We start from the raw sequence: 14,608 nt of genomic DNA on the forward strand, positions 1-14,608 counted from the left end.
TTTATTTGTGTTTGTATTGCACATCCCCATGCAATAATTCCATAATTAATATATGGTAGAATAAGTGTGTAATATAATGTTAACAAAGTGCGGGAAGGGAGAAAATGTTTAAGTTTATTAATAATTCCAATGTTTCTTGAAATTGTTTTACATATACTATCGATATGAGGCTTCCAGGATAATTTGTCGTCAATAAGGACACCCAAGAATCTAGTAGTGGAAACATTATTAAGAACAAAATTATCAAAGAAAATCCTGTCAGTTAGAGTATTGACTTTATTACTGAAAAGCATGTAGTTTGTCTTCTGGTGATTAAGTGAAAGTTTGTTGGCCTTGATCCAATCTGTAACATTTGTTAGTTCAAAGTTTAAGGTTCGAACGAGTTGGTTAATATCATCATGGGAAAAGAAAATATTGGAATCGTCAGAAACAAATTATGTAATGGTACCTTTAATAATTATTAGGTGAAACAAATTATGCTATGGAACCTATAAAAGACATGAATCCTATTTTCAAGAGGTTATTGAATTCTTCACCAAGTTTAATTATGTGCTTGACAGGACAAACAGGAAAGGATTCATGTCTTTGAATGGCAATGGTGTATTGAGTCAATTTTGAAGGAGCAAGATATGGCAGATCAGATAAAATGTATTCAAAAGTTGTGAAGCGAGCAAGCAAAAATTTCCACTTTTTTATCAAAATATCCAATCTTGTGATTTTGACATAATATTCAGAAAATGATATCGTATTTCACTTTCTATGTTTTCTGTTATTTTCCTTTCCACTTTTTTTTCCTTGCTCATAACTTTTTATTTGGGGGGAGCACCCCGAGTCCCCACCCTCAGTATGCCACTGTTCATAGGCACCATAACTTTTGAAGCACACAATGAAAGGATTTGAAAAAAAAACATGCTCTCCCATACTTTGGTTTGAAAAAATGTTCTTGCCTAAAGAAGGAATATTCAAAGCTAAAGGAACAACAGAACTATTCAAGCAAATAAGTAGATTTGGAAATGAATTTTGACCGCATAATTTGAAAATTATGGCAAAGATAGTGAAAAGGTTAAGAGGAAGTCTGCTGATTAGCAAGAAGTCCGACCATCATATTTATCATTTTATGCCATTTTGGCGCAAGCCTCTTTTTTCACCCCAGACAAAAACATTCCGTGTTTGCTCAAGCATGAACAAAACTAAATTATTTTAATGGTATTTGAAGGATAAGACTCCAAAGCATGTATTGACACCAAAATATAGAGATTATGATATGAGACAAAAATTTTATAGACTTTTCAAATCTGTCCCGTTTTTGTTTTATACGCACTGTATAGAGACTTATAACAGCAAACTCTGAACATATTCACTTATTTCTTCTTGTTTTTATATGTTTGAATTAAACTTTTGTTTGTTTTGTTTGTTTTTAATGTCTACCCATCTGTCTGTCTTGAACCTGCTGTCATCCTGTTCCCATGACAACCAAATCCTACTTCCTGTGCTTCATCTCCTCTTCTTGTTAATTGTCTTTTCTCAACATGTGTTGTGTCTCCTACGGCTTGGTTGTATCTTTTCAAACTGTACTTTTACTTTTCTGATTTATTCCTTCAATGTTGCAACAACTTTATCAAAAAAATTGTTAATCACATGAATTGACACATATGCTTTTCCATTTTCAACTCTTTTTATCTTCTTCTGCTGAAACAATCTATAATACTCACATATTCCACCGTAATGTGTTGTACTTGCCATACTCTCTTGTTAAATGTCTTATTCTAAATCTTCTATCTGCTTTCTATTGATTTCCTTATACTAACACAAGTTCTCCTCATCTTAACAGTGGAGGTTTGTCCATCGGAGTTCTTGCCGTCATCGTGATTAGTGCCCTCATCATCTTCCTCATTATCGTCATGTTTATCATCTGGTTCAAACGACGTATCAAGAATGATATGTACATAGACATCCCGCCTAACATAGTGAGTAAAGGTTGAGTTTGAGATTACATTCCATAAAGTATGAAGCTTTCCTGAAATGATTCATCTCAGTTTTGTGCTCCAGACAAAAGCTATTTTCAAATTATCATGGCTAAATAGGTTCATGAAGTGAAGTAAGAATTAACAAAAATTAGGGTTTAGCGTACAGAAGGTTGATTATTGAATGGCATTGCAATACTTGAAACTTATGTGTGTGAAGTGGCAAGAAAGGCACTTATGTTTTCAATTGGTAGATTTAGGAACCAAAATAAAATTCAACTTCAGACTATTGTTAGGTTATTTGATGTTTAAAAGAATAGATGAATATACATGTAACACTTTAATATCTGTTTCGAGGATACTATTGTTTGGACAGTTATATTCCTGACATGCCTTTAAATCTGAAATTTGTGTAGTAAACAAAGCATATTTATTAGGAAATTATACATGTTCCAAGAACACGTGTTGGTACATTTTTGGATGGTTGGTATTTCTTTTTTCCATGTAAAATCTTTCCATTCTTTTTCAGGACTTAAATGATATGAAGAGCAGTGATTACACTGGAGCAGTAAGTAAAATGAAATAAATGGACATATTCTTAATGCTGCATATAGTACTCTTATGATAGTAAACAAAGAGGTTTTGAGGGAATGTTTACTTCCTATGTTTTCAAACATATTAGACAGTAAAAATAATACATTTTGCATCAGTACTATGTATCCCTCAAACAGGATATTCTGAAGATTTTTTTTTTAAATAAAAACCATCTTCAATGACTTCCGAATATCATGGACACTGAAATCATTTGACCAAGCTTGTTTTCTTCTCTTTGAAAGAAAACAACTTTTCGTTCTTATTAATAATTATATGACAGGGAACACAATCACTCATCACAGATTCCAGATTTAAAAGAAAATTCAATGTGCTTGTTCACTGAAATAATACATTGACTGAGTCCTTCGGAGACGCTATGAAACAGTTGACCCCTTCAATGCAAGCTATGAGATTTTCATATCAGCCAGATCATTGTCAGTCATTGTGATATCTGAGCCGATGGGTAATCACTTTCTTTCCCCTTCCAGCCTTTGACACCCAGCAATGTGGAACCTAACCAGGCTCAACTGAAGATCATCAAAGACACTGAGCTGAAGCTAGGTCCAGTCCTTGGATCCGGGTCCATGGATCCCAGAGGGTGAGAAGATCAGGATTCCTGTAGCTATCAAAGCTCTAAGGGAAGTCTCACCACATGCTGCTGAGGAATTACTTGAGGTGGGTAATGTCAACATGCTTACTGTGAAAGCAAACACGACATATTTTTAGCGTCTTTGTCCCAGGGGGGGCACTCAGTATATAATGCATAGTGGGTATGTGCCGCGGAGGGGACCCCCATTTTTACACTCAAATTTCCGTTCCAAGGCATGGCATTTTTGCCTTGTTGAGAAAAAGAACAAAGAAAGCCGCTCCAAGGCATAGCATTTTCTTCTTATCGAGAAAAAAGAAGAGAGAAATCCGCTCCAAAGCTTCGCATATTTTTCGTTACGCCGCTCCGATCGCGTTGAATGAGCTGCAATTTTGGTGGAAAGCGGCTGCGGAGCTCCCCGGCGGAGGCCGCGCTAGCTGCATCATGCACGCATGACCGTTCCGTAGGGATGCATACGCGCTCACACGCTGGCGATCCGTTCCAAGGACCCCCGTTTTCACAAACATTTGTCGTTCCGAGGACCCTCCTTTTTACAATAAGCCCTCTCCAAGGCCCCCGTTTTTTGTCTCGCCCGCGGCACACCCCCACCACTTTTTTGGTCGAGTGCCCCCCCCCCCGGGGTCTTTGTATTTGAACCAAATATCAACTTGATATCCATATTCACTTTCAGTCTGTACTCAAATGAAATATAATCTAGAGTGGATACTGAATGGGAATAAGGGGCACAGGTCTTTTCTTCACCAACTTTCTCCAACATCCAATAACATAATGTGCTAAAAATGTGTTATGGAGAGCTCCTTTTGTATAAAGCTCTTAAAGAGAACAGTAATATTTGTGTATGATAACTCAACTATGATAGGTTGTGCACGGTCAATCCTTTCCTCCTCTGAATTTGATTCAAACAGTTTATTACATGTATTCATATATCTACATGATTCTTGTATCACAGGAAGCAAAGGTTATGGCATCTGTGGACCACCCGTGTCTGCTACGTCTTCTGTGTGTCTGTATTGCACAAAACATGACATTGATCACCCAGCTTATGCCATTAGGAGCTATCTTGGACTATGTTCGTCAACACAAGGAACAGATAGGATCTCACCATCTCCTTAATTGGAGCTTTCAGATTGCTAAGGTAAATGGACTCAAGATTTTTTGTGCTGATTTGAATTTGCTCTAATTTTTACAAACCAGATGAAACGTGGGATATCTTACAATATTTGTATGATTAGATCTCACGTCCTACTTGTACTTTTGGTCTTGTGTTGTGGTTTTATTTTTCACTGCAGCAACATATAATAAAACATATAACTTAAACATTGAAAATCGCTTTACAGCTATGGATGAATGAAGGTTGCTACTGTTAAAAATGGAATGACTGTGATTGGATGTCATTAAACTGAAGGAAACAGCTAGATTAAAAAGTTGCATTCAGTTTTGGCTATCACTTCCACCCATAAATAAAATCAACACCCATCTTATCCAGTTAATACAAAACAGATTAAAAGGAATGATTTATGCCCATTGTGATACAAGTCATTTAACAGATTTTGGTCTCTATCTCACTGACACACCCCTACACACATTAAAAGGAAATAATTTTGGTAAAGAAAGTTTAACCCTAAAAGGACTGGGGGGGGGCCATGGTCCCCCCTCAATGCTTTGCACGATATTTCCAAAACGCAAAAGGATAGCACCACAAAATTTTATGACTTTTTTCTTTGAAGTCTCGCGCAACTTTTGAGACCAAATACACGACATACGGGTATAGTATCGCGAGCTCACGTGACTTTCACGAGACAATGTTGTGCTGAAAATGGTTCGTTTTTAAACCTTGTGTACAAAGTCTATGGGAGATGAAATTCATAAAAGGGTGATTATTTTCCAATCTAATTGGTTTGCCTAATTAATTTAGGGTTTAATTTAGTTGTTAGTCTGTAATAATTTCAATTGAGAAAAACAATGAAAAACAAAAGTACTAGGAACAACATTTGGGTCAGACTGCACATCATTGTCTTGTACCTCTTGTAGTACCAGTGAATTGAGATAACATTGGGTTTCATCTCACCGCTGCCACCAATAAATCCAATTTCACACCTATGACCACATCAGGAATAACATTGGGTTTCATCCCTCCGCTGCCACCAATAAACCCAATTACACATCTATGACCACATCCGGAACAACATTTGGGTCAGACTACACATCATTGACTGGTACCTCTTGTAGAACCAGTGGATTGAGATAACAGGATTTCATCCCACCGCTGCCACCAATAAACCCAATTACACATCTATGACCACATCCGGAACAACATTTGGGTCAGACTACACATCATTGACTGGTACCTCTTGTAGAACCAGTGAATTGAGATAACATAGGGTTTCATCCCACTGCTGCCACCAATGTGGTCCAACTCATCACCATACATAAATTCAATTGGGTCAGATTACATGTCATTGACCAGTGCTTACCAGTAACAAATTTGTGAGATTTCCTGGAAGGTTTTACTTGATTGTCTAGATTCTTCAGAAATAAGAGCAAAACATTATTTCTTCACTTTTATCACAGGGAATGGTATACCTTGAAGAAAAACATCTTATTCATCGTGACTTGGCTGCTAGGAATGTCCTTGTTCAGAGCCCAGCACAGGTGAAGATCACAGATTTTGGTCTGGCCAAGTTCTTGGAGGTTGATTCCAATGAATACAAAGCACAGGGAGGCAAGGTAAGGTCAAGATGGAGATATATTGACCTACGTGATATTACCCATTTGATTTTTTTAGCTGTTTCAGGTCATTCTTAGTTTTGGCTATCATATAGGCCCCCTAAATAGAAATGTTGGAATCCCATTCACACTCTGACAGATATCATAGAAACAGAGTTTCTCAGCCAATCAGCATCAAGGAAAGTTGTCAGATCTGATTTTTTGTCAGACAGCATAATAATGATGAAATTCCCTTCAGGATATCATATCACCTGCATTGTTGCTAACTTGCTGGTAATGATTTAATTTCTTAATGCAATTGAAATCGTGACTGCATGTGCTTTATGAGGCATCATTGGCTAGTCTTAATTGGGGTAAAAGATACATCTGTGCATGTGTGTATTTTGTTTGGATATGTGTATAAGGATTTCTTTGTTTTCTGTATTCAGATGCCCATCAAATGGTTGGCCTTAGAGTGTATTCAGTTCAGGAGATTCTCACACAAAAGTGATGTATGGAGTTTTGGTGAGTACTTTAGAGTGACATACCTCAATACTTCATCATTTCTCCTTACCAATATGTTTATTTACAGGTGGATCAATGACCATATCATAAAATTCTTTATTTACTTATATGTATTTCTTTTACAAAGTTTTGTATTTGATATTAACCTGGTTTCTGCATTGATAGACTTCAAACTATGATAATTTAGAAAGCTTTTATCCAACTCCTGGGCATTTGTACCGAATTAAGTATATTGAAACTCAGATATGGGAATTCAGAAGTCCTTGGTTACTTATGCACTTCATCATTTAGAGATCTGTTCACAAATAAATACCAAATCAAAGAGTTACCTTTTCTGGCATTTCAGGGTCCTTTATGGTTCATGTGTCATACAACATGGTATTGTCTTTATCATTTGTAAGTGTAACGCTATGGGAGCTGATGACCTTTGGAGGAAAACCCTATGAGGGGGTCAAGGCCCGAGAGGTTCCTGAACTCTTAGAAAGGGGTGAGAGGTTACCCCAGCCTCCAATCTGTACCATTGACATATACATGCTGATGGTCAAATGTAAGTAATTACAGTCATGATAAAGTATTATATATTTTATTTTTAATTAGGATAGTGACACAAGCTTTTCCTTAAGTAAAGAATTATAGATTCAATTTGTTTAGAGTTAGAACATTTTATTGTTCACAAATAGATTTCTTTTTAGTTTGGCATGTGTTAAAAAAATAGGTATTTAAGTCATAATTGTATGTGTGTTACCTTTTTATTACAGATTGTTTGAACATGTAGATACCATATGCACTGGTAAATTGTACTGAATTTATCTGAAATAAATTTTGTCTACCTGCATGGTAGTGTCATTACCATAATCATCATTTATTATATCCCATATTTTGACTTTTTCATCGTTGATTAGGTTGGTTGATTGATGAAGACAGTAGACCTACATTCAAACAGCTGCAAGAAGAACTAGAGAGAATGACCAAAGATCCTCAGAGGTACCTTGTCATCCAGGTGAGACTTCTAGGATATTTGAACTTTTTCTAAGTTGGTAAAGACTAGATGAACAAGTTTTGAGATACCATGTAGGCGTATATACTTTGTCATGTTAGTTTGGAAAAAGAATTGTTTTAGATGTATATATCAATGTTTCTATCTTGATGTTTCAACATATTGTGCTCTTTGTCAGGTGTGAAAACTTGATGAAATTGGAGATACACCCGAGTGAATTTTATTCCACCAGCTTTCTGATTCTTCTTTTTTATTTTTCTAATTCTACCCGTCATCCCTTTTCTTTAGGGAGCTCTTCAAAATCATTCTCATCATTAATCATATCTTCTCCAATCAGAATGATGGTGCATTATCCCTACCAAGCCCCACTCCTTCAGATTTCTATGAAACCCTGATGCAGGACACCGAGTCAGGAGCTGATCCCAACTTACTCATGGATGCTGAGGATTACCTACAACCAATGAGCCTTCTGCACATAATCTCACCTATGAGAGTCAGCAAGGTTTCTTCCCACCAGTGAGTCCAAGTTTTTACTTCTACTCCCTGATTGATTCAGCACTCTCCTTACATCATATTCTATCTTTTCCATTGCTCTATTTTGTTGTTTATTTTAAAGCAAGAGATAAGATTGTAAAAAATATAAAATAAGTAGTGTCATTTTAGTTTTTACAATTGGTTGATGATGATGATAATGATGAGATGATTATTATATGATGATGATGGTGATGATAATGATGGTGATGATGATGATGGTGATGATGGTGATGGTGATGATGGTGATGATGATGATGGTGATGATGATAGTGATGATGATGATGGTGATGATGATGAAGAAGGTGATGGTGGTAATGATGGTGGTTGCGGTGGTGTTGTTGCTGATGATACTGAGGTGATGATGATGACATGATGATCACAATAAAGATGAAGATGATGGTGGTGATGTTAATGATGGTGATGATTATAGTTATGATGATGGTGAGGAGGATGAGGATGATAATGATTCTCAGTTCTTGAGAACTTTAATGATTTCTTAGAAGTGCTACTGTGTGGGGCCTAACCCATACCGTCTGAATGATGACCATTTTAATACCATTTCTCTTTCTCCTACTAGAATGGTGCTGCACCTATGTCTCCCTCAGGCAAGCCATCTGGTCCAGTGAGAAAGGATAGCAGTCTTCATAGCTATTGTCAAGATCCAACAGTCAAGGGAAATTTTGACAGGCAAAACAGTAATATGAGTGGCACTGGTAAGATTGAGTGTTTGTTTGTAATATTGATATTTGATAATTATTTATATTTTAATATTATGTCAGTAACAATAAAGACGATATTGCTTTCCCTTTAGTTTTACATTTGAGTTTCTTACCTAACCTTATAAGATATGGATAATAGCAATTCGAAATATTTTTCATAACATTTACTGAAATTGAGAGAAATAAGTTTATGACTTTTTGGTCCAATTCAATTCAGTCACTCCATAGGGTCAGATCAGAGATCAGATCAGAGATGATGAAATTCTCAATTCTTCCCTTTTATATAATATAATGTATGATTCAAAGTTAAATTAAAACTAAACCTTAAGAGAGTAATATTTTCTTCAATATATATTTCCATAGGAAAAAAAATTGTTGGTTTTATTTTCTATTATCAATATCAAAATGGAAGTGAGAAAGAAATGTATCGTGCTTAATGAATAGATGATTCCTGCTTGTATCAACTACCCATGACTAAAAAAAAATCTAATATCATGTTTATATGTCTAGGAGATATGCAGATAGACAACCATTTTTGTAAATTGTGTTTCAGATCCAACTTTGAATGATGACTACATGATACCAAATGATAAGCTAGATAACTTGATGGAAGGTAATTATCATAAAGGGATTGTTTTACCTTTGTGTATAAGCCTGCCTATACCGACCTATGTATGGCAAGACCATTGTTTTTTTATTTTATTTCTTGATGGAAGAATTCATTTTTGTCTCACCTGCGAAGCAGAGTGAGACTATAAGCGCCGCTTTTCCGGCGGCGGCGTCAACATCAAATCTTAACCTGAGGTTAAGTTTTTGAAATGATGTCAGCTTAAAAAGTATATGGACCTAGTTAATAAAACTTGGCCATAAGGTTAATCGAGTATTACTGAACATCCTATTAGAGTTTCCTGTCACATGACCAAGGTCAAAGGTCATTTAGGGTCATTGAACTTGGACCATGTTGGAGGAATCAACATCGAAATCTGAACCTGAGGTTAAGTTTTTGAAATGTCATCATAACTTAGAAAATATATGGACCTAGTTCATGAAACTTGGACATAAGTTTAATCAAGTATCACTAAACATCCTGCATGAGTTTCACGTCACATGACCAAGGTCAAAGGTCATTTAGGGTCAATTAACTTTGGCCGAATTGGGGATATCTGTTGAATTCCCATCATAACTTTGAAAGTTTATGGATCTGATTCATGAAACTTGGACATAATAGTAATCAAGTATCACTGAACATCCTGTGCGCGTTTAAGGGCACATGACCAAGGTCAAAGGTCAATGAACTTTGGCCGAATTGGGTGTATCTGTTGAATTACCATCATAACTTTGAAAGTTTATGGATCTGATTCATGAAACTTGTACATAAGAGTAATCAAGTATCACTGAACATCCTGTTCGAGTTTCAGGTCACATGATCAAGGTCAAAGGTCATGTAAGGTCAATGAACTTTGGCCATGTTGGGTTTTTTTGTTGAATAACCATCATATCTCTGTAAGTTTATTGGTCTAGTTCATAAAAAGTGGACATAAGAGTAACAATGTATCACTGAACATCTTGTGCGAGTTAGAGTAGTATTCAAAGTCAGCACTGCTGCTATATTGAACCGCGTGATGCAGGTGAGACTGCCAGAGGCCTTCCACTTGTTTATATCAAGAAATTGAATTTTTGCGACCAAGAATACATTTTTATATCAAGAAATAAGATTAAATTGTAAAATGGATTTCCTTACATAACTTGGTAATCCCTGTAAAATACCTTTGGAAGTTATATAATTTAGGAGTTAAGAGGTTGATATGTATCATTAAAAAAGAATAGGTGATTTGTTTCAATCCAAAAGTTTCAGGGGACCTAGAGGTGAGTTGATATAAACCCTTTAAACAGTTTTCAAACGTGATGTATATACTTACTGTTTTTTCTCTTGCATTCTTATTTTTAAGTCTGATTTTTATTAAAAGAGAGGAAATCAATTTTTCAAAGCAAACAAACAATAACCTGACTTATCACTAAAATTGAAGAGTTTCTATTTGATATACTGGTAAGGCAATGAGTAAATTAAATGATAACTGCAATTCTTAAAATAAATTATGTCAATCTAGCAGTACACATTACTGAATATGCAAGCTTGTTGGTTGCTTATGTATCAAGAAAGATTCAACATTTTGCAAAGAAGAATATTATGTAATTGTGAGGATTACAAAAAAGTCAAATGAAATGAGATAAAAGATAAGTTTTTTTTATTTATGTAGAAGAGCACGAGTACCAGAACGACCCACGAAGACCAACAGACCTTGGTGACAACTACCTCCCTCTGAACGATGGAACAGGTTCTCAACCGATGGTACACTCAGTTGGTATGATGGGTAATCTAGAATATCATGCATTGATGGATCAAGCATCACAGGGAGCCAAATCACCCAAGACACCTACTATACATACTGGTGATCCATGGACACCTATGCAACAACAACACCCTCATCTGATGGCAAGACAACGTAGCACGCCCTCACAGCCAAGAACACCACCAGGGTACGGCCCCATGTCACCCAACGTAAGCTCAAGTACCCCTCTTCTTGGTAATGTGTCCTTTGAGGGGCCTGTACCAATCGGTGCTCCTGTCATGAATGGACAAAATGGGAATCACAAAGGCCTTTACCGCTCACCCCCACCCTCCGTTAGTTCTGGAAGCCTTGGTAGGAATTCAACAAGGGGTAGTGTAGCTTCTTGCATGGTTAAGCTAAAGCTAAGGATTAACTTAGGCTCATGGATAGTCAATATCCGAACGCACCAGCACACTCCAAAGATAAATGTCCAATCACACAGTCATGTAGGTTAACCCTAAAAAGACTGGGCTATTTTGGAGGCTAGAAAAACTGGGGGGGGGCCTTTTGGGCCCCCCCAACCAAATTTGGCACACACATCCTTTGTTATGTCCTCTAAAAGAAAACATAGTCAAAATACTGATATTCATTGTATTTTTTAATATATGCATAATTAATTATGCGAATATGCAAATTTTTATCAAAAAATAGAATTTTTCATACTTTGGTACCTATTGCGGTCCATAAATTCCTGTTTCAAGGTTTTCAGCTGTAAGAAGAGGTTGTTTATCATGGAATTGTGTTATTTCTTGCTTGAATTATTAGATATGCTTATGCAAATTAGTAATTACTAAATATGCAAATAAGTACTCCGCATGCGTTATGTAGAGAAATACAATAATTGGCATGTTTTATTGCATTACACTCTCTTGCAAAGAGACAAAGCAATCTTGGAAGATACACAAGTGATGTGTTACATGTACACTAGCTGGTGAAAACAAAGCATAGGAGATATCACATAATTCATGCAAATTATATTCATAATTAATTATGCGAATATGCAAATTTTTATCAAAAAATTGAATTTTTCATATTTTGGTACCTATTGCGGTCCATAAATTCCTGTTTCAAGGTTTTCAGCTGTATATATAATATATAACTTATTCAACATCAATTATAGCATAATCAACTAAAGTGTGACATTACTTGTCTATTCAGTGTTTCCTGCACCCAAGAATATAGTTGTGCAAGCGATTCTGGTATTTTGCACTACTTTTCTTATGTTTTTCTTTGATTTTAATTTCTTATGTATTTCTTTATTTTGCATTTCTTATGTATTTCTTTATTTTTTTATGCAATGTTTTTCATTATTTTCATATCCTACAACTGCTACTTGAATTCACAAGTGACATAATATAGAAAGAAACAAATAAAAATGTAGTTAGAAAACAATGTGTATAACATTCATTCAAATACCATACACTTTACACACAAACGAATACAAATTTCAATATCTTACGTGACATGTGATACAAAAATGTTACGTAACTCCGCAACCGCGGCATGGGGGTATACAAATTTGGTATCAAAAGTTGCGCAAAACTCAAGAAAAAAAAGTCATGAAATGGCGGCGCGAACGCTTCATGCGCAAAAAAGTTATCGCGATTTATGTACAGAGGGGGGCCTAAAAGGCCCCCCCCAGTCTTTTTAGGGTTAAGACATCCATTTAATGATAACAGTAGACTTGGTGGACGAAATAACGGCGTGTTCACACAACGCGAAAATAAAATGATCGATGAAACATAAGAAATGGCGAAGTAGAACAGAACGATAAATAACTTGGAAGTGATTGACAAACGTGAATGAGCAAGCAATTGGTGGTTCGCTGCAATAAAAATGAAAGTGTAATTGCAAAATTAGTATATCGTCAACATAGAGAAATTTACATGAAAGAATTAACGGTCATAATATTTTGACGGATAAAGAGATGATTATTCTTACTACCATGTTGGTATTCATCTTATTGTTATAATAAACTAGTAAAACAGAAGGTATAGATATATACCAACGTGAAAATCAATAGCAATAAATCTAACTAATGCTAAAGGAATAAACTTAATTCTGTATAACTAATAACCCGTCTGAACACACCTCTACTCAAGCTGTGCCTTAAACAAGATTATCTCCTTAGGGATAGCATTGACCATGGGCCTATACACATTAATAACTCTCAGTAACAGTGGCATTGAAACCATCACTTAACAAAGGCACTTTTGTTTGCTTATTAGCTGTACAGCTTGTACACTCTCAGTGAGGATTACACATACCCTCTTCTACACTACAGTATACTTCTAACCAGTGCAGTGCCAAAACTATTTAACAACATATATAATTATAGATGTAAACACATTTCAAATACGTAGAATATTACTTGTTACATACTTAAAGATTCTCAACAACAAACTTCATATACAACTTCTGGTATGACGTAGCAAAGAAAGAATGAGAGGTAGAGAGAGAGAGAGTGAGAGACTCAGTACAAAGATATAACTTATCCCTTGAAACTTGAAATACATATATATACAAACTTGACATAACTTGTATAATATTAATCTAGTAAACATAACAATATTTCTATGAGAACTTACCGATTGTTTGACCTCCTGGTTTCACAATATCAGTAACTTTTGATCAAATGTATAATGGCACAACTTGTTGCAATGAAACTTTTCTTCCTTCTGGGGTGGAAGATGCAGAGGGCTTATCACCCTTCTGAGATGCTTAGGCTAATTTGCATAACAACCTAAGTCTTGACCAATGGGTTTATTGTTACTATGCTCCCCTGGTCAGACCAGGGTGTGGCTGACCAACCAGAATTGACATTATCATAAACAACCTTGTTACTAGGCCAGAAAACATACACAGTGACCAACTGGCAATGACTTCACCTTATTTGGGAAACAGAACATGAATTAATGAAGGTTAAATATATATAGTCTTAACTTTCAGCCCACATGTGGTTTATGCCGCTACATTCCGGCCCCAATGAGCTAACCCATCTATTAGATCATTCAAACTATCTGCTAGCGGTAAAATACATGTCATAATAAACAAATTGAATATTAAAATAATATAATACCTCCAACTCATATGACTGAGACTTACATAGCATTATACAAGAAGTAATATGAATAAACACAACGAGCCATTATCGGTCACATGATTATTAAAGAAACGTTTCCAAGTGAAACATGGAATATCAAAAGGAAAAATTAAATCATCATGACGAAATATCAATATGAGGCATTTATGGCATCTCTGATCAAATGACTTGATAATATAAACAATCAAAAAATGGTCATGAATGGTAACATCATGGCATTATAACATACAGTAATTAAGCAAGAAAATGAAACAAAATTAAAAATATACATGTTTTAAGATCACTTGTAAATTGTAACGATTTAAGCATTTGTATTAGCTTCTAGTAAACACAGTTTTACGACTGGTCTCTTAAAATACTTATGGCCAACCCTGACCTCTACCTGTCTAACTCTGCCATCTCTACCCGGGAATACATCTAGCTCCCTTCCTAATGACCATTGCCCACGCGGTAAGGTTTCATCAACAAC

General features: G+C 35.7%; 1 protein-coding gene across 1 annotated transcript in view; it reads left to right on the plus strand.

The window, feature by feature from the left end:
- Positions 1–14,591, plus strand: part of LOC121405695 (epidermal growth factor receptor-like) — a 33,312-nt gene extending 18,721 nt beyond the window's left edge. The window contains 14 exon segments of the mRNA XM_041596606.1: positions 2,494–2,532; positions 3,047–3,141; positions 3,143–3,233; positions 4,115–4,300; positions 5,737–5,892; positions 6,321–6,396; positions 6,797–6,943; positions 7,299–7,396; positions 7,731–7,860; positions 7,863–7,909; positions 8,505–8,640; positions 9,200–9,259; positions 10,905–11,486; positions 12,689–14,591. Coding sequence (XP_041452540.1) covers positions 2,494–2,532; positions 3,047–3,141; positions 3,143–3,233; positions 4,115–4,300; positions 5,737–5,892; positions 6,321–6,396; positions 6,797–6,943; positions 7,299–7,396; positions 7,731–7,860; positions 7,863–7,909; positions 8,505–8,640; positions 9,200–9,259; positions 10,905–11,486; positions 12,689–12,693 — 1,848 coding nt within the window. The 3' untranslated portion in view covers positions 12,694–14,591.
- Positions 14,592–14,608: the final 17 nt, after the last annotated feature.

The sequence above is a fragment of the Lytechinus variegatus genome, chromosome 1, assembly GCF_018143015.1.
Source record: "Lytechinus variegatus isolate NC3 chromosome 1, Lvar_3.0, whole genome shotgun sequence".
Lineage (NCBI taxonomy): Eukaryota > Metazoa > Echinodermata > Echinoidea > Temnopleuroida > Toxopneustidae > Lytechinus > Lytechinus variegatus.